The sequence below is a fragment of the Cynocephalus volans genome, chromosome 10 (assembly GCF_027409185.1).
Source record: "Cynocephalus volans isolate mCynVol1 chromosome 10, mCynVol1.pri, whole genome shotgun sequence".
NCBI classification, from domain to species: domain Eukaryota; kingdom Metazoa; phylum Chordata; class Mammalia; order Dermoptera; family Cynocephalidae; genus Cynocephalus; species Cynocephalus volans.
This window is the reverse complement of record NC_084469.1, coordinates 7,751,915-7,776,750: the sequence shown is the minus strand read 5'-3', so window position 1 is coordinate 7,776,750 and position 24,836 is coordinate 7,751,915. Positions and strand designations below refer to the sequence as shown.

General features: G+C 53.9%; 3 protein-coding genes across 16 annotated transcripts; 2 read left to right on the top strand and 1 right to left on the bottom strand.

Annotated features, from left to right (window-relative positions):
- The first annotated feature begins 326 nt into the window (after nucleotides 1–326).
- Nucleotides 327–7,426, top strand: PHOSPHO1 (phosphoethanolamine/phosphocholine phosphatase 1). Of its 10 annotated transcripts, none has more exons than XM_063110348.1 (5): nucleotides 327–515; nucleotides 625–660; nucleotides 1,885–1,979; nucleotides 3,813–3,922; nucleotides 5,637–7,426. In XM_063110348.1, exon 5 carries the CDS (start codon nucleotides 5,644–5,646, stop codon nucleotides 6,517–6,519), a length of 876 nt encoding a protein of 291 aa, XP_062966418.1. In that variant the 5' UTR covers nucleotides 327–515; nucleotides 625–660; nucleotides 1,885–1,979; nucleotides 3,813–3,922; nucleotides 5,637–5,643; the 3' UTR covers nucleotides 6,520–7,426. The 10 variants fall into 10 exon arrangements, 9 of the variants coding, with proteins under 9 accessions (XP_062966418.1, XP_062966417.1, XP_062966419.1 ...); XM_063110347.1 differs by having other exon boundaries at nucleotides 327–519; XM_063110349.1 differs by having other exon boundaries at nucleotides 327–519; nucleotides 625–681.
- Nucleotides 7,427–7,764: 338 nt separating this feature from the next.
- On the bottom strand, nucleotides 7,765–18,598 carry ABI3 (ABI family member 3). 2 transcript variants are annotated; one of them, XM_063110340.1, is made up of 8 exons: nucleotides 18,284–18,598; nucleotides 13,263–13,430; nucleotides 11,416–11,592; nucleotides 9,958–10,043; nucleotides 9,644–9,739; nucleotides 9,288–9,445; nucleotides 8,686–8,847; nucleotides 7,765–8,245 (listed from the first exon to the last, which is right to left on the bottom strand). In XM_063110340.1, the coding sequence occupies exons 1-8, from the start codon at nucleotides 18,398–18,400 to the stop codon at nucleotides 8,082–8,084; spliced, it is 1,128 nt and encodes a 375-aa protein (XP_062966410.1). In that variant the 5' UTR covers nucleotides 18,401–18,598; the 3' UTR covers nucleotides 7,765–8,081. The 2 variants fall into 2 exon arrangements, with proteins under 2 accessions (XP_062966410.1, XP_062966411.1); XM_063110341.1 differs by lacking the exon at nucleotides 11,416–11,592.
- GNGT2 (G protein subunit gamma transducin 2) lies at nucleotides 18,543–21,811 on the top strand. Of its 4 annotated transcripts, none has more exons than XM_063110355.1 (4): nucleotides 18,543–18,688; nucleotides 20,125–20,234; nucleotides 21,002–21,101; nucleotides 21,569–21,811. In XM_063110355.1, exons 3-4 carry the CDS (start codon nucleotides 21,018–21,020, stop codon nucleotides 21,692–21,694), a joined length of 210 nt encoding a protein of 69 aa, XP_062966425.1. In that variant the 5' UTR covers nucleotides 18,543–18,688; nucleotides 20,125–20,234; nucleotides 21,002–21,017; the 3' UTR covers nucleotides 21,695–21,811. The 4 variants fall into 4 exon arrangements, with proteins under 4 accessions (XP_062966425.1, XP_062966423.1, XP_062966426.1 ...); XM_063110353.1 differs by lacking the exon at nucleotides 18,543–18,688 and adding an exon at nucleotides 18,943–19,259; XM_063110356.1 differs by lacking the exons at nucleotides 18,543–18,688; nucleotides 20,125–20,234 and adding an exon at nucleotides 18,943–19,259.
- Nucleotides 21,812–24,836: the final 3,025 nt, after the last annotated feature.

The window sequence follows — 24,836 nt, the reverse complement described above, 5'->3', positions numbered from 1 at the left end:
GAGGTGTATATCTGCAGATCTCAAGGATCAGAGCCCCGGAGGCGACGGTTGAGAAAGTCCCCAGCCCTGGCACTTTTGGGCGTGTGGGCAGGATTTATGTACATACCCACACCCACCCTAATGAGGGTGCCCCCCACCCACGCTCCTCGGAAGGGATGAGCTCCATCTCCACCCTCCCACCTTTCCCCCGGGCGCCCAATCCCACCCTAGCTCGAGGGCCGGGAGGCTCCCGGGCAGCCGGGAGGCGTGGCCAGCGGGCGGCCCGCCCCTTTGATGTTCGCCGGCCCCGCTGTGATTGGACAGTCGCTTGTGACGTGCGGGGACTGCGGTGGGCCCGGGTGCTGCGGCAGCCGCAGCGCCCGCCGCGGCTTGGGCTCCGGCTCCCGGGCATTTAAAGGGGACGCGGCGGCGGCCCGGGGGGATGGGGGACAGGTGGAGGGGACGGCCCAAACGGACATCATCTACGGTCCCTCGGGAGTGGAGGGAGTCGTGAGCCGAAGCCCAGAAATCCGGGGGTGGGTAAGGCATCGCGTCCCCTCCAATTCCCGTAAGCACCCCTTGCTCCATCCTGCGCCCAAATACCTCAGCTAGCCCCTCTCCCCACTCCTTACACTCCAAACTCAGCTGGGACAGACCTGCCGCCGCCGCCGCTGCCCCCACGTGAGTCCTGGGCCGCCGGAGGTAGGGAAGGGCTGGGGTCCCAGTGTGAGGTGGGGGCTGTGCGGAGTTTGAAGGCGCTCTTTCACGCGCGTGCCAGTGGGGGAGTCCCTGGAGCAAAGGAATGAGTTCCCTTCTCTTCCTACCCCAGGATCGTGGTGCCCGGACATCCCTCGAACCCGGCAAAACCTAGGAATCCGTGCCCCCTTGCTCCCCGCCACCCACAAGTCCCCTCCTTTCCCGAGCTGCGCACCCCCCGCCCGCATTGGAACGAAGCGCCCGCCAGCTGGGGGTGTGCCAGAGTGCTTGCTTTCAAGTCACCTCTAAAAATATCTTTCCCCCCACCCCACCGGCAGCTGCCACCTCCCTGCCCCTGCCCAGTGAGCATCCCCTTCCAGCTTGTCTGCCCAGGCAGGGAGAACCCAGAGGTGCCTCTTAGTCCCAGATCCCTCTGGCACCGGGGTTCCAGGTCATCACTGCCAGCTAGTCAGGACAGCAAGTTCACAGCCCAAGGAAATCTCCAGGGCAATAGGTGAAGCTCCAGCTGCAACTACCTCAAGAAGTGCCTAGAGACCCCTGATTCTAATCCTGGTTCTGATGCTGTGTGACCCCCAGGATGTTAGCTTGACCTCTCTGGTGCTCTGTCTTTCCTATTTGCTGCTTGGGGGTGGTGAGCAAGGAAGGTGGTGAAGTTGGGGTGCCTGGAGGAAGGAGGAAATAAAAGCTTAGTTTTGGATCTGATTTCTAGTAATTGATATGAGGAGCCTTGTTCTTGGGCAGAGAGGCCTTGTTACTGTGGTATTTCTTTTTCTTTCTTTTTTCTTTTTGGTGGCTGCTGGTATGGGGATCCAAACTGGGGGATCTGAACCCTTGACTTTGGTGTTATAACACCACATACTGGGCCCTCATCCCCATCCTCATCCTGCACTTTTCCTGTGGAAAACTATCCAATGAAACTTTCCTGGAGGCTCCATCCACCTATTAAGAGGGTAATTTCAAATTTAGGGCCTATGCTAATGAGGGACCTGTTTCTCCTCCCCCATCTCTGGGACCCTCCCACCCACTCCCACAGATTTAATCTAAGAACATTTGTATAAAAGGCGGGAGGAAGCAGGCAAGAATCTGATCTAGTGTGGAACCAGGGAGGCAGGCACTGCTTCTAGATGGGACTAGAATATGGACTCCCCGCCACCCTCCAGAAACCGTTCTCTTCTCTCCCTTCTCTAGCCTGTGGGAGAAGCTGAGATCCTGCCCCCATTTTCTCTGAGGGACTCTTTGGTGACCACAAAGGGAGTTGATCACTCAGGACAAAGCTGCCAGAGGTAAGTAATCTTTTGGATGGTTACGGGAGGCAGATTTTGACTGGGGACAGGGTCCCTCTGACTACTGTGGGGTGGTGGTAGGGTGTCACAGCATGGCCTTCTCGGTTTCCAGGGCAAGAACCCCAGGATGCCTGGCTTTCTGCTTTGGAAACTGAAAGAAACAAGGGCAACTCACCAAACAATAAGTGTTTAACTGATTTCCCTAAATACTATTATTAGATGAAAAAATGTAACTATGTATTTTGCTATGAGAAATGAGAAGTTTTGAGCATAATTAAAGATCAGTAGAATATTCAAAAAAAAAAAAAAAAAAAGGACCAAAAGAAAAAGAAATAAGGGCAAAGTAATGAGACCTTTTTCTATGGGATGAAAGTTGGTCTCTAGAGGGGTGACTGCTGGTGACCCCTTTGTGTCTTTGTATCTGCCCCTTGCTTCTTCCCGTGCCTGACACGTGCCTGTCCATGTTTGCTTTTATAATGGGAGTGGCATCCCCTGACCTTTCTCCTCTGACTCGCCAGCTCCGGTCGGACATGTGATACCAGCCAGAATTCTGGAAGGCTGAAACTCCCTGTGGACAGGGACTGGGGACAGCCCTCCCACCCACCTGCCAATACATGCCATTCCCTTGTCCCCTATATCTCCCCCCCCACTTTCTCCTTGACCTGTGTCTCCTCTCCCAACCCCCTCCTTCTCTTTGCCCACTGCCCCATCCAGTTTTGGCCACCTCTTTCAATTCCTAGATTAAAAGTTCTTAGGGAAAAACTGAGACCCATATCCTAGCCCTACTGGAGAAGGTGGGAGGAGGCACCTCAAGATGGGGGGTGGTAGAGCCTGTACCCCACTCCTGGAGTGTCCCAGTCTCTCTCTGGGGCAACTGCTTCTCTGCTGCCCTGGATGGTTAGGGGAGACTGTCACCTTGACAAAGTCAGAGGGTTTAAAGTGTCAACCATAGTCACCACCAGAGGGCGGTAGCCAGCCAGGCCTTTGCTCTCGGTCTAGTCTCCTGGCTCTCAGTATCTTTCCAGTTCTGTCCCCACTGCCTCTGGTCTTTCATTCAACCTCGGGCTGGAGGGGTAGGGGAGTAGGGAGGCAATGGAAGCTGTCAGTGGTGTCTTTTGTAGGCCAAATCCAGTCCCCAAAGCCATACAGCCAAGTCCAGCAGAGATTTCATCCTGACTTTCCTGTCTGCCAGACCCTTGAAAGCATTGGAGAGGCTGGTCCCAGACCACCCTTGGGACCCAGAGGTTCCAGCCCCCTAGCTGTGGTACAATAAGCCCTGGTCATCTGCTCCCTCCATTTTGAGGGCAGGACGGCAAAGCTGTGGAAGTGTTTATGAACCTGGCTCTGCCCTAGTAAACAGCATCGCGAGATTGTTAACATTCTGATCCCTTCTCATCTGCTGAATGTGTGGGACTGATGAGTAGTGACAGAATGTGAGTGAAGGTGATCTGTAAGCTACGATGTACCATACACATGTAAGGGGCAGTGGTCATACTAGAGAAAAAAAGAGCACTGGTCTCAGACTCTGAGATCCAGTTTTGAGATCTGTCCCTGCCACTTACAGTGGGTGACCTTTGGCCAAATCAGTTAACCTCTCTGGGTCTCCCATAATATTATCTGTAACCTCCCCAGTGTCATAGGGGATTACTAAGAGGATGCCTCACAAGGTGTATTGTGGTCTGTAAGTGCTGTGCCTATTTGAGTGGTTCTTTTCACTGCGACCCTGGGAGTGGCTCCTGGGACTCAGCAGGAGGGATAGGGCCAGGTGGGCATTAGTGATGGAAGCAAAGCCAGCTGACCAGTCACCCTGAAACAGACTTTTGTGGTTGTCAGGAGCTCTTGATGACGGCTGGAGACCAACAGTCCCTACAGGTGGTGCCCAGGGTGATACATTGACCATGAACGGGTGTTTTCCAGTTGCCGGCCTCCGATGCCTGTCTAGGGTAAGTGGGCGCCTCCGAGGGTCTCTTAGGATGAGGCCTAAGATTCTATTTTTCCATCACAGGGTGGGAGGAGCCCTATCTAGCCCCTTTTATGCTTGCCCTCTCCCCCACTGGACTTCAATAATCCCAGGAGACTTCCATCCCAGGTGTGGGGTCCTGATACTTTACACCCTCCACTACAAGGATCCTGAACCACTGAGATGCCCAACTGGATGTTGGTGAGACCAGAGTGTGATTCTAGGGATGAGGATGAAGGGACAGTTCTGTTAGGCAGGCAGATAGCCAGGTTTAAGGCTCAGCTCTGAAATAAAGAGCTTGAACTTCTGTTGCACGAAGTGTGCCAGGCCATGAACATCCCAGGAATATAAAAGGGGTTAGGAAGAAACCAGAAAGAAGAATGGTTCCATCTCGACTGACTGGGGTGGGAGGCTGGGAGGAAGAAAGGCAGTGTGGTGGATATTCTGAAGCTGTACGTGATCCGCTCTCTTTGCCCCTCTCACACACAGCTGCTGGAGGGCAAAGGTGGCAGGGACAGGCTGCAGAAGGCTCCTGCTGTCTGCATTTGCTTGCCTTTCTTTGTGTCCTGACACTTCCCCTGTTGTCTCCCATCCTGTCCCCCACCCTCCCCTCAACATGATTCTGGTCCCAGGTCTCCACTTTCTGGAGCTCTCCCACGCGCACTCAGTCTTCTCATCACCCGCACTCCCCTAGCATGACTTCCTCCTAGCCCCCCACCCCCGCCATGTCTCCACTAACTGCTCCCTCCTTCTCTGCCTTTTCAGCCACTGCTGCTCTCTTTCCTCTCCCTTACCTGTCTCCCAGGTATGTCGTGGCCTGGTTCGGGAGGCTCCTACCTCCCCAAGCCCCACTGGTTCTCCTGCTGCCCGCTTGCTTCGGACTCTGGCAGAAACCCCACCCGCTGACACGTTCCTCCCAGGGAATTGGCAAGTGATTAGTGATGAGCTGTCAGCACAGGGCCCTAAACATTCCTGGAGAAGCTGTGTCCCATCTCTGGACCCCTGCCCAGTGCCATCTGACTGGAAGCAACTCCCAGAGAGCCTTCCCGGGTCTTGTGTGGTGGATCCACCTACCTGATTTTTCCAACGGTTACAATGCAGTTCTGTGGCCAGTGCAGAAGCCCAGACACTAAACCTCTCCAGGCCTGGCATCTAGCTTCCATCCAGGCTTGAGGACCTGGCTCTCATTATCCACACGCCTTGGATGATGCCAAAAAGTCTGCCCTGGAGCCTGGCTCCTCACTGCCCGCCACAGTCCCGCATGCCATCTCCCCGCATGGTGCAAAAGGAGAATAAGGGGGATGCTCCACATGGGCGAATGGGTGCTTTCACTTGACTGTGTTAGGAAGGAGAGAGCAGAGGGTTCCCTCCACCCTCTCTGTCCCCACCAACAACAGGGAGCCATTGGAAGTCTCCAAAACATTCTAGTCCAGAAACCTCCCCAAATAGATGATCCCTTGGAAGCTGCTTTTCTCTTCTTTTAAGCTGACCCTTGTTAAACTCCAACGGCCCCGAAGGAGAGTAGCAGAAACAGGTGCCGAGGAAGCCCTTCTGGGTTCAGGAGTAGGGTGGTCCTCTTGGCATAAACCCCAGTGCAGTAAACAGAGAGGTACCCAGGGGGTGGGCAGGGAAGGTTGGGGGTGGCGGCGGGGGCGTCGAGTACTCCTCCAGCTTAACCAGCCTTGGGTCCTCCTCAGGTCTTGGATGTGCCAGCGCCTCTGGCCGTGGCCCGCTAACCAGCCTCTCCCCGGCCGGTTCCCGCCGCGCCGCCTCTCGCTTGCCCCCTCCCCCTCCTGCTCCTCTCCCCCCTGCTCCCAGGACGGCAGGATGGCTGCGCAGGGCGCGCCGCGCTTCCTCCTGACCTTCGACTTCGACGAGACGATCGTGGACGAAAACAGCGACGACTCGATCGTGCGCGCCGCGCCGGGCCAGCGGCTGCCCGAGAGCCTGCGTGCCACCTACCGCGAAGGCTTCTACAACGAGTACATGCAGCGCGTCTTCAAGTACCTGGGCGAGCAGGGCGTGCGGCCGCGGGACCTGCGCGCCATCTACGAGGCCATCCCCCTGACGCCGGGCATGGGCGACCTGCTGCAGTTTGTAGCCAAGCAGGGCTCCTGTTTCGAGGTTATTCTCGTCTCGGATGCCAACACCTTCGGCGTGGAGAGCGCGCTGCGCGCCGCTGGCCACCACGGCCTGTTCCGCCGCATCTTCAGCAACCCCGCGGGGCCCGACGCGCGGGGACTGCTGGCGCTGCGGCCCTTCCACACACACAGCTGCGCGCGCTGTCCCGCCAACATGTGCAAGCACAAGGTGCTCAGCGACTACCTGCGCGAGCGGGCCCACGACGGCGTGCACTTCGAGCGCCTCTTCTACGTGGGCGACGGCGCCAACGACTTCTGCCCCATGGGGCTGCTGGCGGGCGGCGACGTGGCCTTCCCGCGCCGCGGCTACCCCATGCACCGTCTCATTCAGGAGGCGCAGAAGGCCGAGCCCAGCTCCTTCCGCGCCAGCGTGGTGCCCTGGGAAACGGGCGCCGACGTGCGCCTCCATCTGCAACAGGTGCTGAAGACGTGCTGTTGACGGCCGCCGGCAGGGGGCGCCGGGGAGCCCCGGCGGGAAAGCGGGTGGGGAAGGGGGAATCGGGAAAGACAAACCTAGTTTTACTACTCCCTTATCACTTTCGCTTTGCTATGGCCCTCCGGGAATTTCTGGAATTTGGGGACTGGGGGACGGGGTTTGGAGCCGTCCCCATCTATGCAGTTAACCCAGCTCGGCTGCCTCCCCCAGTTTCTGCAATCGGTTAAATTCTGGGTCTGGCCCAAAGGAGGGGTGGGGGTGGGAGTATGCATACCTTGGAAGGCAGCAGTGTTTCCAAAAACCTTGTCGTCCGAACTGGGAGAAAGGGGCTCCCTGGCAGGTGAGAGAAGGAACATCTCCCACTGCTTTAACCATTGCCTGGGGCCGCGTAACCTCCCCTCCCACAGTCTTCTGTCAAGGGGACCCACGATGACGAAATCCTCATGGCCACACCGGACTCCCCGCGGAGACAGATGACACTCTCCGCCAGCGGCCCCAGGCCGCCTCGATCTTGCTTCACCCGCCGCGACCCCGCACTATTTCTGTACTCGCTACACCTTTTTGCCTCCCTCCCCTATCCCACCCCTCCAGCACCCCCAGTGGAAAAAAAGCCGGAGGGAACAGTCGCCTCCTGGTGGTGGAAAGAGGTAACACTGTCCGGCTCGGGTCCAGCCAGCCAGGGACCTCGCAGCACGCGACGGTGTCTCCTCGCACCCCAGCCTCGTCTATGCAGCAAGAGACCAGGGACTCACCAAAGTCGCCCCCGTGGGCTGGGCCTTCCGCGCCCCCCTCCTTCCGTATGGAACAGAAAGCCATGATGTTTAAGTAGAGCCAGCGAAACCCAAGCCCTTTCCCGCTCTGGTGTTTTAGAATTATAAAGGAGGTGAAGGGGAGAGGTGCCTGAGATCTCTCGCGCCGCAGTCTGAGGGGCGAGAATGAGGAGCTCACAGAGAGCCCCACTTAAGTGAGGGAGATCTCCCCACTTTTGGGCAAGTGCCCAGCTTGAGGAACCGAAACTGAACACCTAACACACACAGCAAGCAATAGGCAAAAGGGCAAGTTGCAGTCAATGGCTGCAGAGGGGCATCTGGGGTCCAGTGTAGGCAGCACTTAATGAGGACTGAAAAGATGGGAGAGAAACTGCTGCTTGGGGCAGGCTGCGGGGGCGTGGGGTAGGGGACTATAATTAGCAGAAGGCTTTAAACCGGGATGCTTTCAATCCCTCTTCTCTGGCCTCGTAGCCCTGCAGGAGGTCATAAGAGTTTTATTCAAGGTGGGCATTTACAGGTGGAGACCCCGCCCTGTGTGGAGTAGGAGTCCTCTGTGGACCAACTCCCTGTTGTCCTCCAGTTCTTTCCCATCTGCTGCAGCAGGCCTCTGGGTACCTCTTCTCTCTTCCCAAGGCCCCTTCTCACCACAGTAGCGGGAAGGGACAGAACACAGCTCACAGCCCAAGAGGTGGGCAGACCTATTCCCGCTGTGAGTGTGGAGCTGGCTTTGACCTGGGGCTCAAGAGGCCCGCTCAGGGTACGGCCTGGGTGGGCCACCCGGAGAGCCCCAGGATGTCAGTAGCTGGGCTCCGCATAGTTCCCAGGGAAGAATCCAGTCCCATCCGAGCTGACGCCCTCGCACCAGCCGTCGGAATAGCGGCGGGTGACGCAGATGACGGTGCCCTCAGAGAAGGAGAGCTCGTTGTCTTTCTGGCGGGTGTATGGGTACAGTGTCACCACTGCGGGTTGGGAGGAGAGGGTGCGGTGAGATGTGCCTCCTAGCCCCCCTCCGACCCCCATGAGGATGCAGGGGCCCAAATGCTGGACTCTAGGGGTCATCAAGGAGAGAAAGCTGCAGGGAAGGGGGCGCTTCTTCTAAGCCTCAGGACCCTTCCCCTGCTCAGTTAATATTCAGTACCAATAGCTGCTCTCTTCCCAGTGTGCTTCTGAACTCAGTTGATCAGAAAATTGTGTGAGTGTGTGAGTGTGTGTGTGTGTGTGTGTGTGTGTGTGTGTGTGTGTGTGTGTGTGTGTGTGTGGAGCGGGGTGGACAGGCTCACACTTTTACAGAGGGAGGGGGGAATGCCTCTGGGTTAGAAGAGTGGGGGTTAGGGCAACCCACAGAGGACAGAACCCGGGACGCGGGGCCTGGTGCCCTTCAGGCCCAGGAGTCGGGTACCTTTCTCCAAGTATGCAGCGGGGACCCAGCTGGGCTCTTCCGGCCCAAAGCCTGGCGGGGGCGGAGGCGGCAGCCCCAATTCATCCACATCCAGGGGCGGAGGAGGGGGCAGGTCCAGGGGCGGAGGAGGAGGCAGGTCCAGGGGCGGGGGCAGCTCTGCAGCTGGGAGGGAAAGCAGAAGGGCTGCAAGTGGCGCAGGGAGCCCGCCTCAGGAAACTTTGCTGCTGGAGAGTAGGTCCCATAATCTACACATTTTCTGTAATCTTCCTCCAGTCCTCACCCCTCCTGGCTCTCCCACAATGCACGTAGTAGGCGCTCAGTAAGCCCTGAAAGGGAACACTATAGGATAGTCAGACTGCCACTGATTAGCTGGGCGACCCTTGAACAAGTCACTTAACCGCCCAGCCTTAGCTGATTCGTATGTTAAACGAGAAAATTGCTGAGAAGCTTCGGACGCAGAGCCTGGTACAAAGCGGGCGCTAAGTTGTGTTGGTGCACTCGCTCCGCCTCCTCTTCCTCCCGTTCCCCACACCTAGGACCAAGTGCTCCCTGAGGTGGGCGGGGTTAGATCCGAGGCAGGTGGGGTGGGCGGAGCTCCTTACCCTGCGGGGGCGGGGACAGATCCGCCGGTGGAGGCGGCAGCTGGAAGACCTCGGCGGCCACTGGTGGAGGAGGTGGGGCCGTGGAGCTGGGGAGAGGTGGGGGCGGGGGTGCTGCCTGCCCCTTGGGCGCGGCGACCCCGCCGACACCTTCGGCGCTGCTGAAGACCAGGGACAGCGGGGCTGGACTCGGTTGACGGACACCTCCAGCTCAGCATCCCCCACGGCCCCGCCCCTCCCGCCCTAAGCCCCGCCCCCTGGCTCTGCCCCTGGGATCCCGAGTCCTCCCAACCCCAGTCGTCGCTGTGACAAATCTACCTCCCACCGCCCGCCTTCCCGCTTGGACTTGTAGGGCTCACCCGGCCGAGGCCAGGGAAGAGGCGGATGAGGCGGCGGAGAGTTTGCCGTCGGGCACCACGGGGAGATGCACCGGCTCCGGGATCCGGGGTGGTCTCCTGCGGGGGAGGGCGGCGTCTCGTGAGGAGGGAGGAAGGTTTCTGGCCCCCGGGTGTGAGGCGGAGGGAGCAGCAGGCGGAGGGGGAGGTTTGGCGCCAGGCCTCAGGCCCGGCGTCGTGAGCATCGGGGCTCCAGGCGTCGGGGGCGGGGGGCGGGGGTGAGTTTCAGGATCGCGCCGGGCAGGGCCAGGCTGATTTGGATCGTGGCGACACCTTACCCCAGGGTGGCGGTGGAGGGTGTGGCAGGCGCCTTGATGCTCTTTCGAGACAGGGTCCCGGTCCGTGACAGCTGCGTGCTCACGTCCTACGAAGGAGGAGGGGGGCCGGGGCTGACATCTGGGGTGGGGCGACCATCTCCACCCTGATCCCAGAAAGGAAATGGGGAAGGGAGAGCACGGGGACAGTTCCCACTTCCACTTCCCAGCCCCCTCGCCCGCCCTTCCCCCATCCCCACCCCCTTCTTGTCCGTGCCTGCCCAAGGCGCCGACAGAAACCTCCGAGCGCAGACACGGTCTGGCGGCCACTTCCTCTGCATAGCCACAGCGGGCTGAGTGAGCCCATCATCCCCTCTCCTCCCCCAAACCTTCTCAGAGCCCAGGGAGCTGGAGCCCACCGGCGTGGTGGTCCTTAACTTTGACTAGACCCCAACCCCAGGATGCACTGAGGAGGGGGTGGGGAAAGAAGAGGGCACATCACAGGTAGAAGTGCCCCACCTGTCACTTTCACAGACCTGTAGAACTTTGAGGAGTTCAGGGAGAAAGGAGCGGGACCCAGGACCTATGGGGGAGTGTACAAATGATATGGTGCAAGCCCGTGTGCAAGAGGGCACCTCTGTTACTGATGGGGTTTCCCCAAGTGTGGGCACATGGGAAATGATGGTCTCTGTTCGCTACACTTCACTAGGGACAAGACAAAAGGGACTTGAGCTGAAGCATAAAGAATTTAAGTTGGACAACAGGAAGAACTTACTAGTGGGGAGGCCTGGTGACTGAAGGAGGGAGTGTAGTTTCCCCCTTTTGGGGGGCTGGTATGTTAAGGATATGAAGGGGGTCATTTAGATACAGGAGAGTCTAATCTAATCTGGAATGTTGAAGTGTGGAGAGGAATTGACAAAACGGGGCGTGGTTGTGCGCACCCACCCCTGCGTGCTTTCTAACACTTTGCAGAAGGAGACCGGCCAAGAAGCAAATGCCGGAGTCATGCTCCCCTCTCTTCACCATGTCTCCTTTGTGTGGCTGCATCCCCACCCCTCCCCACCAACAGCAGCTCTGGGGTGAGTGCTCAGTGCGGTGACCTCAAACCCCCAGACAGAGGAAGTTGCTGTTCTCATGTGGCCAGGGAGCCATTCTCATGCACACCCTGATGCCCTCCCTTCCCCCTCTTCCCTTTCACACACACACCCAGAACCCACAGGGGGTGGGGGGTGTGCTCAGGATCTCACATTCAGCAGATCATCTGAGTACAGGGTAAAGGCCAGTCATGAAGGGAGGGGATCATGGAAGGATTACAAGATTTGAGGAAGAGTGGGAGGGCTTAGGGTGATGGCTTCAGGGAGTAGAGAAAGAAAGGGGTGGCTTGTTGGGACAAGGGGTGAGGAAAAGAACTGGAAACCTGGAGAGAAGGGAGCCCTGAGGCAGGAAAGAGTGGACGTGGGAAGAGGAAGGGCCCTTCTCTACCTTGATCCCATGGCCAACATCATCCAGGCAGCCAAAATTGAGGGGTCTCCTGTAGTATGGGGTGAGGGGGGGCAGGCTCTTGGGGGCGATGACCTTCTGGCTGGGGAGCAGCCGCTGGACAGTGGCTAAGGTGCCGATCTCCCTTCGGGCCACCTTCTCCATGTGCATGTTCACCATCTGCATGACAGGGTTTGAGGTGACAGTGGAGGGTGGTCTGTGTCCAGTGCCCTTCCCTCTGAGGGAGGAAGAGGATAGAGATTTGGGGGTAGGGATGGGGACCATGGGAGGCAGTGAGGTCCAGAGAAAGAGTGAGTTTTGTCCCCAAGACCACACAGCAGTTGAGATAAGAGTAGCGGGAGAAGGATAGAGCCACTTTGGAGCAACTTCCTGGTGGAAAAGAATGAGGGTTATTATTAGCTGAGCAGGATCAAGAGGAAAAGAGAAAACGGAACATCCCTGGGGATGCTGGGAAGAGACTGAAGCCCCGGGCTGCCTCTAGAGCAGGGTGGGATAATGTGGAGGTGACTGGATCAGCTCTCCCTCTGGGGGGATAAATAAGTGAATTAACTTCCTCCTGGAATGTTCCATGGAGAAACCTGCAGCACTGAGAGGGTGGGAACTCTGGTCTGCTGGGGTGGCAGGAAAAGACACACCCCGTGCGCTTGACATGTCGGTGATGCGCAGGCCAGGCCCAATGTGTAGCTGGATCTGTGCATGTGCTCCATGGGGCAATTGCTCGGTCAAGGATCCAGGAAGGAAGGAGGAGGGTGTGTATGCTAGAAGAGTTGGGGGTGGAGGGACGCGGTATGGTGGTAGCAGTGCTTCCAGGGCTGAAGATAACCTTGCCAAGCAAGCACCCTGGGTCTAGGACATTTATTAAGTCACTGCCTATATTCAGATGCAAACAGGGTCCATTTACTCCTTTCCTGAACTATGTAGCCACCATGATTGGCAGACACTACTTTCTAATGTCCAGGGTCATGTAGGGGCAGAAAGAGGATGACCCCTTTCCTCTCCCTCATAAGGATCACGGCTGACACTGCTATAACTAAGACAGCAAGAGAAAAGCATAACAAATTTGTCGGATTATAGTTTTACATGACATGGGAGCCGACAGATTGAAGACCCAAAGATACAGGGGAAACTGTCCATTTTTATGCTTAGGTTCTATGAGGAATTGAGAGCTGTGTAGAACTGTATGGGACAAAAAGGATATGCTAATGCTGAGATCTAATGGTAATAGACAAAGTGAGGGGACTCAGCAAGGCCTGTCCAGGTTCTTCTTGGCCTCTCTGTGCCGCATTTCTTCCACCTGGGTATGGAGTAGGAGCCCTCTCTCATGAGTGACTTAATTTCTTTAGGTCCAGCTGTTATACAGAAAGGTAGGGGGACAGTTTGAGTAATATTTTTTAGGCTTGTTGCCTTCTGGCTTAGGGGAAAAGGGGTTCAGTTTCTATGACTCGCCATGGTAAAAAGGAATTCTGGTTTCTATGGCTTGCCTTGGGGGAGAATGAGGGGCGAGAGACAGGAGGGCAGAAGGTCAGAGAGAAATTGCTTCTGAGGCTGCTTCTGAGGCCTTCGTTTGAGGGTATTGTTTTCTGAGCCCCAACAGTAGAATTCAAAGAAAACAAGAGCTCTCTGCCTTCAGGGAATTCACAGTGTGATGGGGAAACAAGGCCCCCCATTAAGACATTACCCCAAGATAAGGAGGTCCAGAGAGCTGGGGTAGTGCCACCCTTCTGCAGTAGAGCTGGGCAATTGGGCGTGGAGGGAGGCAGGAAGGAACCTTTGCTGAACAGGGCTGAGGAGTTGGGGGTTGATACAAGATACCTTCCGGCAGCCCTTACCTGGTCCAGCATGCTTACACGGGCTTCCACCTGCCGCAGGGCGGCCCCCTGCAGGTCCAGCATGCGCAGAGTATGCCCGGCCAGGTTGCCCACCTGGTAGGCCACGCTGGCCAGTGCCTGGGTGGTGAAGGCCATGGTCTCCTCCAGCGCCTTCCGCTTGTCTGTGGCCTGAAAGACACACAGCCCTGACCTGAGAGCAGCACTTTCCACTGGGTCCTTCGCTGGGTCGGGTAGGATGGGAGAGGATATAGGGAAGGTGGGGGCTGTTTTGGGAGAAAGCAGCAACTCTTAGCTTGAGGTGGCTTCCATAAGAATGATGGAATCAGAGGGACTCAGGGGACGTTAGGAAAGCAAATCTGCAGGCGGGGGGAATGGGTGCAAGGAGGGGGGAAAGATACTGCTCCTCAAATAGTCCAGTTGAGGATTGAGTTGAGAAGACCCCACCACCTTCCTGAAGACTTCAGTAACAAGCTCTCCTTCTGGGGGTTGAGGGGCGAATAGCAGAGGAGAAAGAGGAAGGCAATAGTGGTGGGAGGAGACATTCTTAAAAATAAACTAACCAATCTCAGGCCCCACCCTAGACTTTCACACCAAATCCCCTAAGAGTGAGACCAATGAATCTTTTTTTTTTTTTTTTTTTTTTTTTTTTAAAAAGATGATCGGTAAGGGGATTTTAACCCTTGACTTGGTGTTGTCAGCACCACGCTCAGCCAGTGAGCAAACCGGCCATCCCTATATGGGATCCGAACCCGTGGCCTTGGTGTTATCAGCACCACACTCTCCCGAGTGAGCCACGGGCTGGCCCGAGACCAATGAATCTTTAAAAGCCTTTAAAAGCTCCCCAGGTGGGGCCGGCCCGTGGCTCACTCGGGAGAGTGCGGTGCTGATAACACCAAGGCCCCGGGTTCGGATCCCATATACGGATGGCCGGTTCGCTCACTGGCTGAGTGTGGTGCTGACAACACCAAGTCAAGTGTTAAGACCCCCTAACCGGTCATCTTTAAAAAAAAAAAAAAAGCTCCCCAGGTGACTCTTGCGCTCCTTGAGATTGGTTTTTGGGAACTCAGATAAAAAACTATGGCTCAGAACGGAGTCGTTTCATTTATTCATTTCCTCTAATAGCTTCCCAATAACAAAATCCAAACTTTTCTTTTTTTTTCCTAACCCTAACCCAAACCCTTGACTTGGTGTCAGCTCCACACTCTCTCAAGTGAGCCACAGGCCGGCCCCTAAAATCCAAACTTCTAACGATGGCCTATGTACTGCCCCTCCAGGTCTGGCTCCTAGCCACATTGCCATTAGGTTTCTGTTCCAGAATAAGCTAGATTGTTTCTACTGCAGGGCCTTTGCACTTGCTAGAACCCTTCTCATTAGGTCTCAGCTCCTCAGAGACACCTTCCCTCACTACCCTGTTTAAGATTTCCCCTAGATCACCTCTCTATCATCTTTATCCTGTTCTCTTTTCTTCATGGCATTTAGCACTATCAAACATCACTTATCTACTTACTTTTTTATCTATTCCTGCACCACTCACCCTTCTAAAATGTATGTGCCATGAGAGTAGGGAGCTTGTCTGTTTTACTCTGTATCCTATCCTGGAGTAGTGCCCCCACACAAAAGATACTTAATAAATATGCATTTGTGAGTTAACTAACAGACTGAATGGGGACCCAAGCACTTGCGGGGCACCTTCCTACTGCACGCCAGGTGCTGTGCCAGGTGCTGGTCAGGGTCACTCTGCCAGTCAGTCGAGGAGGGTTGGGCAAGGAGTAGCTGAAGACAAAAGGGGTTGTTGTTGTTGTTTTTCGGTCCCAGATGGGCCTGGGGGCTGGGGCAAAACTTCTCTGGCTTTTTGGTTCCCCAGGCAGCTTCCTCATCTCTGGTCTGGTCATAGAGTTACTGCACCATAACCTGTACCTTTCTCCAAGAGGCAGGGCCAGTGGACCGACAGGTGAGGCTGCACACTGGGGTCCTGTTGCTTGGCCCCTCAGGTGTCCCTCAGGGCCTGTCATTGGAGAGTAGACCTAGAAACTATCAGAGCAGGATCCTGAGACAGACCTGGGTGCCTCCAGTGTAGCCTGAGCCAGAACCTTCCAGGAAGCCCTTGCTGTGGTTCTCTCCCTGCCTTTCTGTTCCAACAGCAGGGAAAGAGATGCTCATTTGTGTGTCAATTTACATCTCATCGGCGTTTGTAACCAAATTTACATCTCATCAGCATATGTCACCAAGAACCTTGAATAGGCAAAGAAATCAACCCAAGATGTTAAAACCAGAAAGGGGACTCAGTTGGTTAGAGCACAGTGCTGATAACACCAAGGTCAAGGATTCAGATCCCTGTACTGTCCAGCTGCCAAAAAAGACAAGAAAAGAAAAGAAATAAACAAAACTAGAAAGGATAGTAGGTCTTCTTCTAGTTCAAGACCTTCCTTTAATAAGTGTGGAAACAGTACCAGAACAAAGCAGTGACTACTCCCTAGTCTGTACCCAGCTTTCTTAGCTTGCCTCTCTTCTCCTGTACTGGCATATGGAATTGTTTACTTGGGCCCAGCTCTGGGTGCCTCGAGCCTGGCTATCTACTGACCCCTGGTTGGTCTTGGCCCAAAGTTAGGTCTGGAAGGACAAGAGTCTGGGATCCAGCTTGGTGGCTTTCTGCTTGTTCATCACACAAATTACTCTGACTGTAAACTCAATCAACCCTGACTAAGAACTCTGCACTTGACCCCAGTCTGCCCTCCCCCATTCCCCACAGGCTTCCTGACACCTGGTTGAGGGGAGAGAGATGGTGGGGGTGGGGATGGAGGGCGTGGGAACCAGGCCTTATATAAGAGCAGTTCTGAGAAATCATCCGAAACCTTCCTAGGCATTTGCTCCCCATACAAAGAACCTCAGAGAGGCCAGGAAAGGTTGTATAGCCTGATGGTTAGTGTTCTGCACAAAGGAAGCAAGAGTCCAGGGATTCCAACCTGGGTCAGGGCTTCCGATGTCCTGTGTGTTTTTGCAAGGGTTGTTTCACCTTGTTAGACTTGAATTTTGTTATCCTTATGTGCCTTTTTTCTTTCTTTCTTTCTTTTTTTTTTTTTAAAGATGACCGGTAAGGGGATCTTAACCCTTGGCTTGGTGTTGTCAGCACCATGCTCAGCCAGTGAGCAAACCGGCCATCCCTATATGGGATCTGAACCCGTGGCCTTGGTGTTATCAGCACCACACTCTCCCGAGTGAGCCACGGGCCGGCCCGTGCCTTTTTTCTTTCTGATGAATGATTATAATAATAGTAATGATAATAGCTGCCATTCATTCTGCTCTTCTTAAGGGGCAGGCACTGGTCTAAAGGCTTTAATACTTGATTCCATTTAAGCTGTGTAACCAGCCCTGAAGGAAGGTATAAGAATCAGAGGGAAACTTGTCACAGGCCCTGTAGCTGATAGGTGGCAGAGCTGGAAATTGGACTCAGGTCTTTGTGACCCCAAAGCCTGTGTGCACACTGTGTGTGCAAATAAGAACCCATCTGGAAGTGCTTTGAGATGTGCAGAAGTTACTCAGGGAGTTGAAAGAGGTGCTCGTATCCTGCTTTGCAGGCCATGTTCCATCTCATCTACAGGCCGTCACTCAGCATCTATGCAGACCAAAATTTACCTGGGGTAGCATTTTTAGCTACAGATTTAGGGAGTGGGCCGTGGAGTCAGATTTCTGGGTTTGAATACAGACTTTTTCACTAGCTTGGAGACTGCTGGGAAAGTGACTTATCCTTTCCAAATCTTAGCTTCCTCACTGTGAAGTGGGCATTGTGCTTACCTCACAGTTCCAGGGTGGGGACAAAATGAGGCCATGCAGGTAACATGCCTGGCGCAAGCAAGGGTGCAGAGCATTTGAACTGCTATTATCACTGACTCTCTGTGATCTGCCATTTTCCCATCTGCACGTGCTCCTTTTTTTTTTCTTTCTCCCAGCATGCTTACTATGCTAGGAGGTCCCCATTCCTCTGCTCACAATTTGGTTAGTACAGGTTAGAGAAATGAAGTTTTGCCCAGGGGGTGACAGGGTAGCCTGTAGCTCTTAAGACAGCAGAGGAAACTGAGGATGGAGAGTGCAAACAGTCTTAAAGTCATACAGGGTTCGGATCCCCTTACTGGCCAGCCACCAAAATATAAATAAATAAATGTAATAAAGTCATACAGCATGTCAGGGAAGCAGACAGATGGAGATGACAGAGCTCAGTGCCAGGGGTCAGGGAGGCCTGCGCTGATGTCCTTTTGGAGCTGTGTGACCTTGTACAGGTCACCTCCCCTCCCTGAGCTGTTGTTTCCACATCCATAAAATAGAAATTATGATACTTGTCTCACAAGGTAGTTATAAGGTTTCATGAAATAACAGAAGTGTTCAATCATGGTTAAGTTCCCTTGCCCCTCTTCCCTGATCCAGGAATCTACATTATCAGTTCTGGAACAACCACACAATTTAAAAACCACCCTGTTATAAAATGCCACCCTCCTCCTCTCTGGCTGGTAGTCTGCTCCCAGCAGTCACATTGTCCATCCCCCTGTGTCAGACCCACTTTCTTTAACCCAGCCTACTATGACTTCTCTCCGCCTCTCCCTCAACTATCAAGGAAAGAACTCCTTTCCCTTGTCCATCTCAAGTTCACCGCAGTGCTTGGGAAGTTCTTCTGAAGTCTCACCTAGAGCCAGCCTGAAAACAGAATGATGCGCCAGCATTTGTGTGAGGACAAGGTCCTTGGGTCTCTGGAGTAGGCGGCTCTGAGGGAGATGAACCTGGGCTGAGGCCTGAGAACAGCATGGAACAGCACTGCCTGTCCCCTGACATCTCTGAGGCTCTGAGAGAAGGAAGGGGAACACGGAGGGTTGAGATAACATGGGGTCAGGGTTAAGTTTTGGAGACTGAGATGAAGCCAAAGTCTGGAGCAGGAGGATTTCTTGGCCAAGGCCCAGGACAAGCACCTGTCAGGTTTGTCCCATGACCCCGCCAGGGCCTAGGGTGTCAGGGCCTGTGCTCGTTCCACCTACCTGCATGTAGTTGTCCTCGCAGTAGTCTGCGACCCGCAGCAGGGAGCTGTGGTTGCCCCGCAGAGCCTCCCGACCCATGGGGATCTCAAACTCCTGCAGCTGCTGCAGCTCCGCCATCACCCCCAGCCTTGGTCTGGCTCCCCAGGGAGGGAGCCCGCCGGTTTTGAGCCTCACCCTGCCCTTGATTGGTCGCTCTGCCTTCCCTCCCTCTTGCTACTTTTGGTTTCCTCTGTGTGAGAGACCCAAACCTGCTTGCAAAGGGCAGACATGCTCACTCTGGGACAAGAGGAAGTCAGTCCCTGCTCCCTGGGCCTGCGCCTCTCTGTCTGCTGTCCTGAGGAAGGGGGAAGCCAGAGCCCCGTTTGGGGGCCCAGCCCCCGATCCCACCCAGCAGAGGAAACCGAGGTAGGGGCAGCCATGATTACGCCCTTTGATTGGTCCCAGAGAGGAAACTTGTCAGTGGGGGGATGGGATGGGAGACTGAGGAGGAAGGGGGCTGGCCTGCTATGGGGGGGCAGAGGTGGATTTTCCAGTCATGGAAGTGGGGAGGAAAGGGCAGAGGGTGGGGGCTTCCTTGGGAAGCTCAGGGATGAGTCACCAAGGGATGGGGGAGTGGAGAGTGAATAGGATATAGAAACCAGTCATACTGGGGAGGACAGTGGGGCGCCCGCACAGCAAAAATGGAAATCAGCTGATGCAGCAGCCAGAGGAATCTGGGCTGGACACCAGGAAGACATAGCCAGAGGTTCCCAGAGAAAAGCTACCAAGCCTGAGAAGGGTCATGTGTGATGAAGACCTGCTATACGTGCTCTGTGCCTGCAAGCAGGACAAGACAAAATTGGCCAAGTGTAGTGTGAGGGACTGAGGTTAGACAACAAGCAAGACTTGGACTTGAGAACCCCCAGATTCAAATTCCAGATTAACTTGTCGGATTTAGGAAGCAGCAGTGGACAGAGCACTGAGCCTGACTCAGAAGGTATGGGATCTTGTTCACACATAAACAGGGGAGTTGGACTAGATGACCCCAAGATCCTGTCCTGATCTCAGATTCTTAGAGCTTACAGCTGTGAGTGGGACTTGGGTCCTGGAGCAGGGGAGGTTGGGATAGACCATGGGTCTCCTCCCTGCCCCTCCCACTACCCCATCTGTTGTCCCAGAGGCAGGAGAATAGGAGGATCCCTCATTGACCATACTGGTCTCTTAGCATCTGCCCCTCGAGAGGGGAGAGGGTCCCTTGTCATTTGACAAGTGTCAGCCAGAGGGAGGCATGCAGGCAAAGAAGCAGAGACACGGGCGTTAGAGGTGGCCATGGCCCCAAGTACTGACTGCCACAGCGTCATGAGCAAGGACTACATTTTTATTGAATGAGTGAATGATGGGTAAGCTAGGAGAAACTTGTCAGGAGAAATCGTGGGGACCCAATAGGGGACACAAGGACTTCTTGGGTTAGGGCAGTTAGGAGCTGGTCTAGAACTTGCCTCATTGGGAAGAAGAGCCTCAAAGCAGGCTCAGAGGTAGGGGAGGGGAGGGGTGAAGGGAGAAGACAGGGGAAGGGGGGCGTGTGGGGCTGGAGGGTGGGAACTGGGGAAATAGGACCCCTGGGGGTCACTAAAGCCAGGGAGGTCGCTAAAGGAGTGGAGCTGCTGCAGGGGGCAGGGTGGTGAAGGTGGCCTAGAGACATACAGATCGAAGGTGGCCTCTACTTCCTAGTTTGTTTTTGCCGGGAGAATGTCAGTGTCTCTCTGCGCTGGTGGCAGTGAGGGCTGAAGGCTCAGGAGGGTGGATGGGCTTAGAATCTTGAGCCTATGATCAGCTTAGGCATCAGAGATTTTGGTTTCCAGACCATCTGCTTTATCTGAAGATTTTCAGCTGATGAAGAGTTAGGAGGCTCAAACACCATCTTGTCTGGGTCCGGGACAAGTGATTTGGAGGGCGTACTCTTCCCTGGAAGGTGAGAGGGGCTGAGGTTGCACTGGGCTGGGATCTATTATTGAGGTTAGGCACCAGGCAGGCCTTCCTCATAACCCTGCAGTGATAATAATAACAATAGTATTATCAGTAATAACAATAACGATAAATGTATTAAGTGCTCATTATGTGCCAGGCAGTGTATTAAAATATTTTATGTGTGTTATTTTCTTAGGACTCAAAATAAGCATATGAGGTAGGTACTATTCTTATAGTCATTTTGCAAGTGGAGAAACTAAGACTCAGAGGTCGAGTGGCTTGCCTGAGGCCACACAGTGAGGAAGCAGCAGAGCCAGGATCAGGGCTGGAGTCTGGCAGATTCCAGAGCCCCTCCTCTTTGAGCACTAGGGTACCCTCTCCCGTGCTGGGACTTGGAGACAAAAAAAAGAAAACTTCTACCTGAGTCATTATGTGGAACTTTGCTTCCCAAATCTTCCCCATTGAAAGAAATTCCTTTTTCTTCCTTCTCTGTTTCCTCCTTAGACAGGTCCTTATCCAAGGACAAAGATTGTGCCTCTACCATCAGACTGGGACCTTCCTCTCCCGAGGCGACACTCAGGATGGGGCAGGGGGTGGAAAGATGGAGTGACTAAATGTTGAAAGATGAGGGGCCAACCCAGGGATATGACAGATCCCAGGGACGTGACCTGAGGGACAGGGCAGGGAAGAGGATGGGAGCTGAGGTGTGGAGGGAGCTGGACGGGCTGATGGGATTTATGATCCCAGCTGCTGCATCCTTTCCGGGACCAGGTCTCTCCAGGGCAGGATGGCCCAGGAGCTCAGCGAGAAGGAGCTATTGAAGCTGGAGGTGGAGCAGCTGAAGAGGGAGATGAAGAACCCGAGAGTCCTGGTGAGCCTCCCCTCCCCCTCCCTGCCCACCTCTTCCCCATCCCTTCCTGTTCCTGACGGAGCTGGCATGTGAAGGAGGAAGTGATGGAAAAGGGAACGGTGGGGCCTTTCCAGGGCAGCAGGGAGAGCAGGAGGTGCCTCATGGATGAGATATACAAGCAGGCTGGGGTTCGACCCCATGTAGGTGAGATCCTTGCAGAGCTCAGTGTAGACGCACTCCACTAGCCCCGTCTAGCCCCGTCTAGCCCCGTCCCCGGGCAGGGACTGGCCAAGCATCCCACGGAGGTAAGAGTCACTGTTTGTGGGTCAGCTTGGGAAACTCACACCCCCTCATACCTGGCTGCCCCTCCGTCTTTCTTCACCTCCACCCCCCCCCCCCTTGCCCAGAAGCCTGTTTTTCTGGGACGGACCAAGTTGTGGATCCTGAGAAACAAACAAGGGGTGCACCCGTACTTTGTGTTCTCACAGATTTCCAAATCGGGAAAGGAAATCAAGGATTACGTGGAGGCCCAAGCAGGAAGCGACCCTCTTCTCAAAGGCGTCCCTGAGGACAAGAATCCCTTCAAGGAAAAAGGCACCTGTATGATAAGCTGATGGCATCGAACTCCTCGCCCTGAGTGTCTGCCCCTCCTCAGCCAGGACCAAGTGTCCCAGGACACCCAGGGTACCAGTGAATCCTAACCCCTCTCAGTCACAGATGAGTAAAGATACCTGAACAAATGCGTTGTGAATCTATTCCCCAAACCTGTCTCTTTTCTCGCATTATCTCCTCCACCTGCTGGTCACCTGCTGACCCTGCTTGGAAACACCCTGAGGAGAGCTTTGCTGGCTGAGCCGTTTGCACCACGGGTGGCGAGCATGAAGAGCCTGCAATGCCCTGAGACCCCAGAGGGCAGTCCTCAGGACATTTACTCCTCAGAATCCCTCCATCTTTTCCCTCCACTCTCTTCATAGAAAAAAAGCATTTCCACATCAGAGGAGTCTGGGTTGGGGGCTGAAGAAGGGGGTCCATCTTCCCCCATTTCATGTCCTATCCTGTGGTCCTCTTCCTAGTCATTGAGGTCACCCCAGATGGTCTGATGACAAACAGTTTGAAAAGTTGTGATTTCATAATTTCATAGTTCCTGTTTTTATAGGATTTAGTGGAAAAGACATAAAACTATTTACAATTATGTCAATAAATGCTACAATGGGGAGAGTCAAGGGTGGTGTAGGAACACACAGCAGACAGACATTCAGGGCAATGAATAAGGTCAGTGTGAATGCCAGTGGAGGGGGCGGTAGGACACGAGGCTGGAGAGGGAGATTGGGGGTCAAGTCTTGAAGGACCTTTCTTGAGCTCAGTTAAGGATTTTCTTCTTCATCCTGACAGCAATAGGAAGCCTCGGAGGTATTTGAGCAACCAAGGGACAGGCTTCAATTAGCAGAAGGGGGGCTGGGGATGCAATGACGGATGAGACTGATTCTAGGCCTTGTCAGCAAGGAGAGTACTGTCTGGAGGAGCCACCAACAAACCAACACTCATGACACAATGTGTTCAGTGAGCGTCAGAGAGGCCTGCGTGGGATATGATGGGAGGGCTACCTAACCCAGCTGAATGGGTGTACTGAGTCCTGGGAGGGAGGGCAGGAAAGGCCTGTAGAAGGAGGTGATATCTGGAGCTGAGTGCTAAATGGTTAAGTTGTAAATGGGTAGATGGATGGCACTTCTGGCTGAAGGGGCAGTATAAACAGAGGCATAGATATGGGAAAAGAAAGAACCGTGTTTTGAACAGGAACACCAACCAGGTTGGAGTTGGAATCTTAAGAGGGAGGCCTAGATTCTTAGGATATGCTGCTGGAAAGGTGGGCTTGAAGGTGGTCTGAGGGGTCTTGCTTGGTGAAATAAACAACCTTATCTGCTGGGAGTGACTTGGTAATGTTGGTATTTAGAAGGAAATTTGCTTTTGATGAGATTGAAAGAGGGAAGGGTAGAGGCAGCGAGACAAAGAAGGAGGTGATTGTTTGATCGGAGAGAGAAGAGGAAGGCCTGAATTAGGGCAGTGGTCATAAGCTTGGGGGTGGGTTAGATTGAAGAGTTCTTTGCAAAATAAAGTTTTCAGATCTTGATATCTCATTGAATGATGGGAAAGGGAAAGTGAGCTGTTAAGGATGACTGCCAACTTTCTGACCTGGGGGATTTACTAGACATGTTGCAAGCAAGTCTCTGAAAACAAACCTAACACAACACAGTGATCCTACATACAACTTCAAGCTCAGCCTCCCTTCCCCAGCAGGCCACAGCCCAAAGTCACATGAAAGGTGAGATTATGGGGTCACTGTGGTCAGAATCCAGGATCTCCAGTTCCCAATTCCATCCATCTCACCATTCTGCAAAACAGTGTAAATTCAACCACTCTCAATATCATCTGCTCAAAAGAGAGAAAAGAAGAGGAATGAAAAAGAGAAAACATTTAAATACAATGATTCTTATTTCAAAAAAAATGGGGAAGGGTAAATATTCCATACAGCTCCAGCTGTAAGAAAGGAAAAACCAGTGGGGGCCATCCATCCCCACCTCTACCCATAGATCCTTGAGTTTTTTAGCCATGAAAGAAAAGCACCGTGTGTTGTTACTGGGTCAGTTCAGAGCACACCCAGCAGCCTTTGACAGCACCTCATCTTTGCACAGCAGTGTCTCTTAGCTGCACCACCCTGGCTCTTTACCAGGCCAGCCCATCACTCTGTAAAGCCACCTGCTTCCAGATGATGGACACATGATGAGATCAGCAAATCCTGTCAACATTAGCCCCTTCCTTACTTCCTTTTTTTTTTCTTCAGTAGTTTTATTTTGAAATAATTTTAGATTTACTGAAGAGTTGCAAAGATAGTACAGAGTTCTCACATACCTTTCAACCAGCATCCCCAGTGTTAACATCTTACATAACCATGGTACTTTTATTATAACTAAGAAATTAACGCTGGTACAATATTATTAATTAAACTCCAGACTTCGCTTGGATTTCCCTAGCTTTTTCATGAATGTCATTTTTCTGCTTCAGGATCCACATTACAATTACTGTCTTACTTCTTTTGCTGGGAAGAGCTTCTTGGTTGGAGATAGCATGGTCTAGGATACCCTGGCCATCTAGAAGACATTTCATGAGTCCACGGATGGTGGTATTGGCAGGGACATAAACCACAGGGAATGCAGACCCAATTCCTGAACAAATGCCTATTCCAGTGAGGACAACTCTCTGTCCCCTCCACTGACCTGGCACCAGAGAAGTGGCCAGTCACCTTGAGGTCTGGTACTATATGAGGGGCCCAGGGTTGTGACCGCTGCTGGCTCATTGGGCAGTGGTGGAGCTACACTGGCCTGGAGGAAGGGAAGTCCATGCTGTTCCATCCATGCGAAATCTCTGTTCCTGCTTCTCTGGCTGCTTTGTTTCATGAGTCCTTGTCAGCTCAGTGGTCATCCTGTCTGTCGGTTATAAAGAGCCTCTTCTGCAGAAGGACCTTCTGGTAAACATGCTCATGACACTTGAATATTTTCAGTCTCCAGGCTCACCAAAGAGGTCTGGCCACAATAGCTCTCCCCGATCTTCTTGCCTTCAGTTCAATTATGCTCCAAGACCCTGGTCATCTGACCAGAACCTTAATTGCTTCCCAGGAATCAGAGAGGAAGAAATTCTTTTCTCTGCTGACTTTCAGGGCCACCCTGAGAAAAGCAGCTCCCAGAGAAAGGGGAACCACTA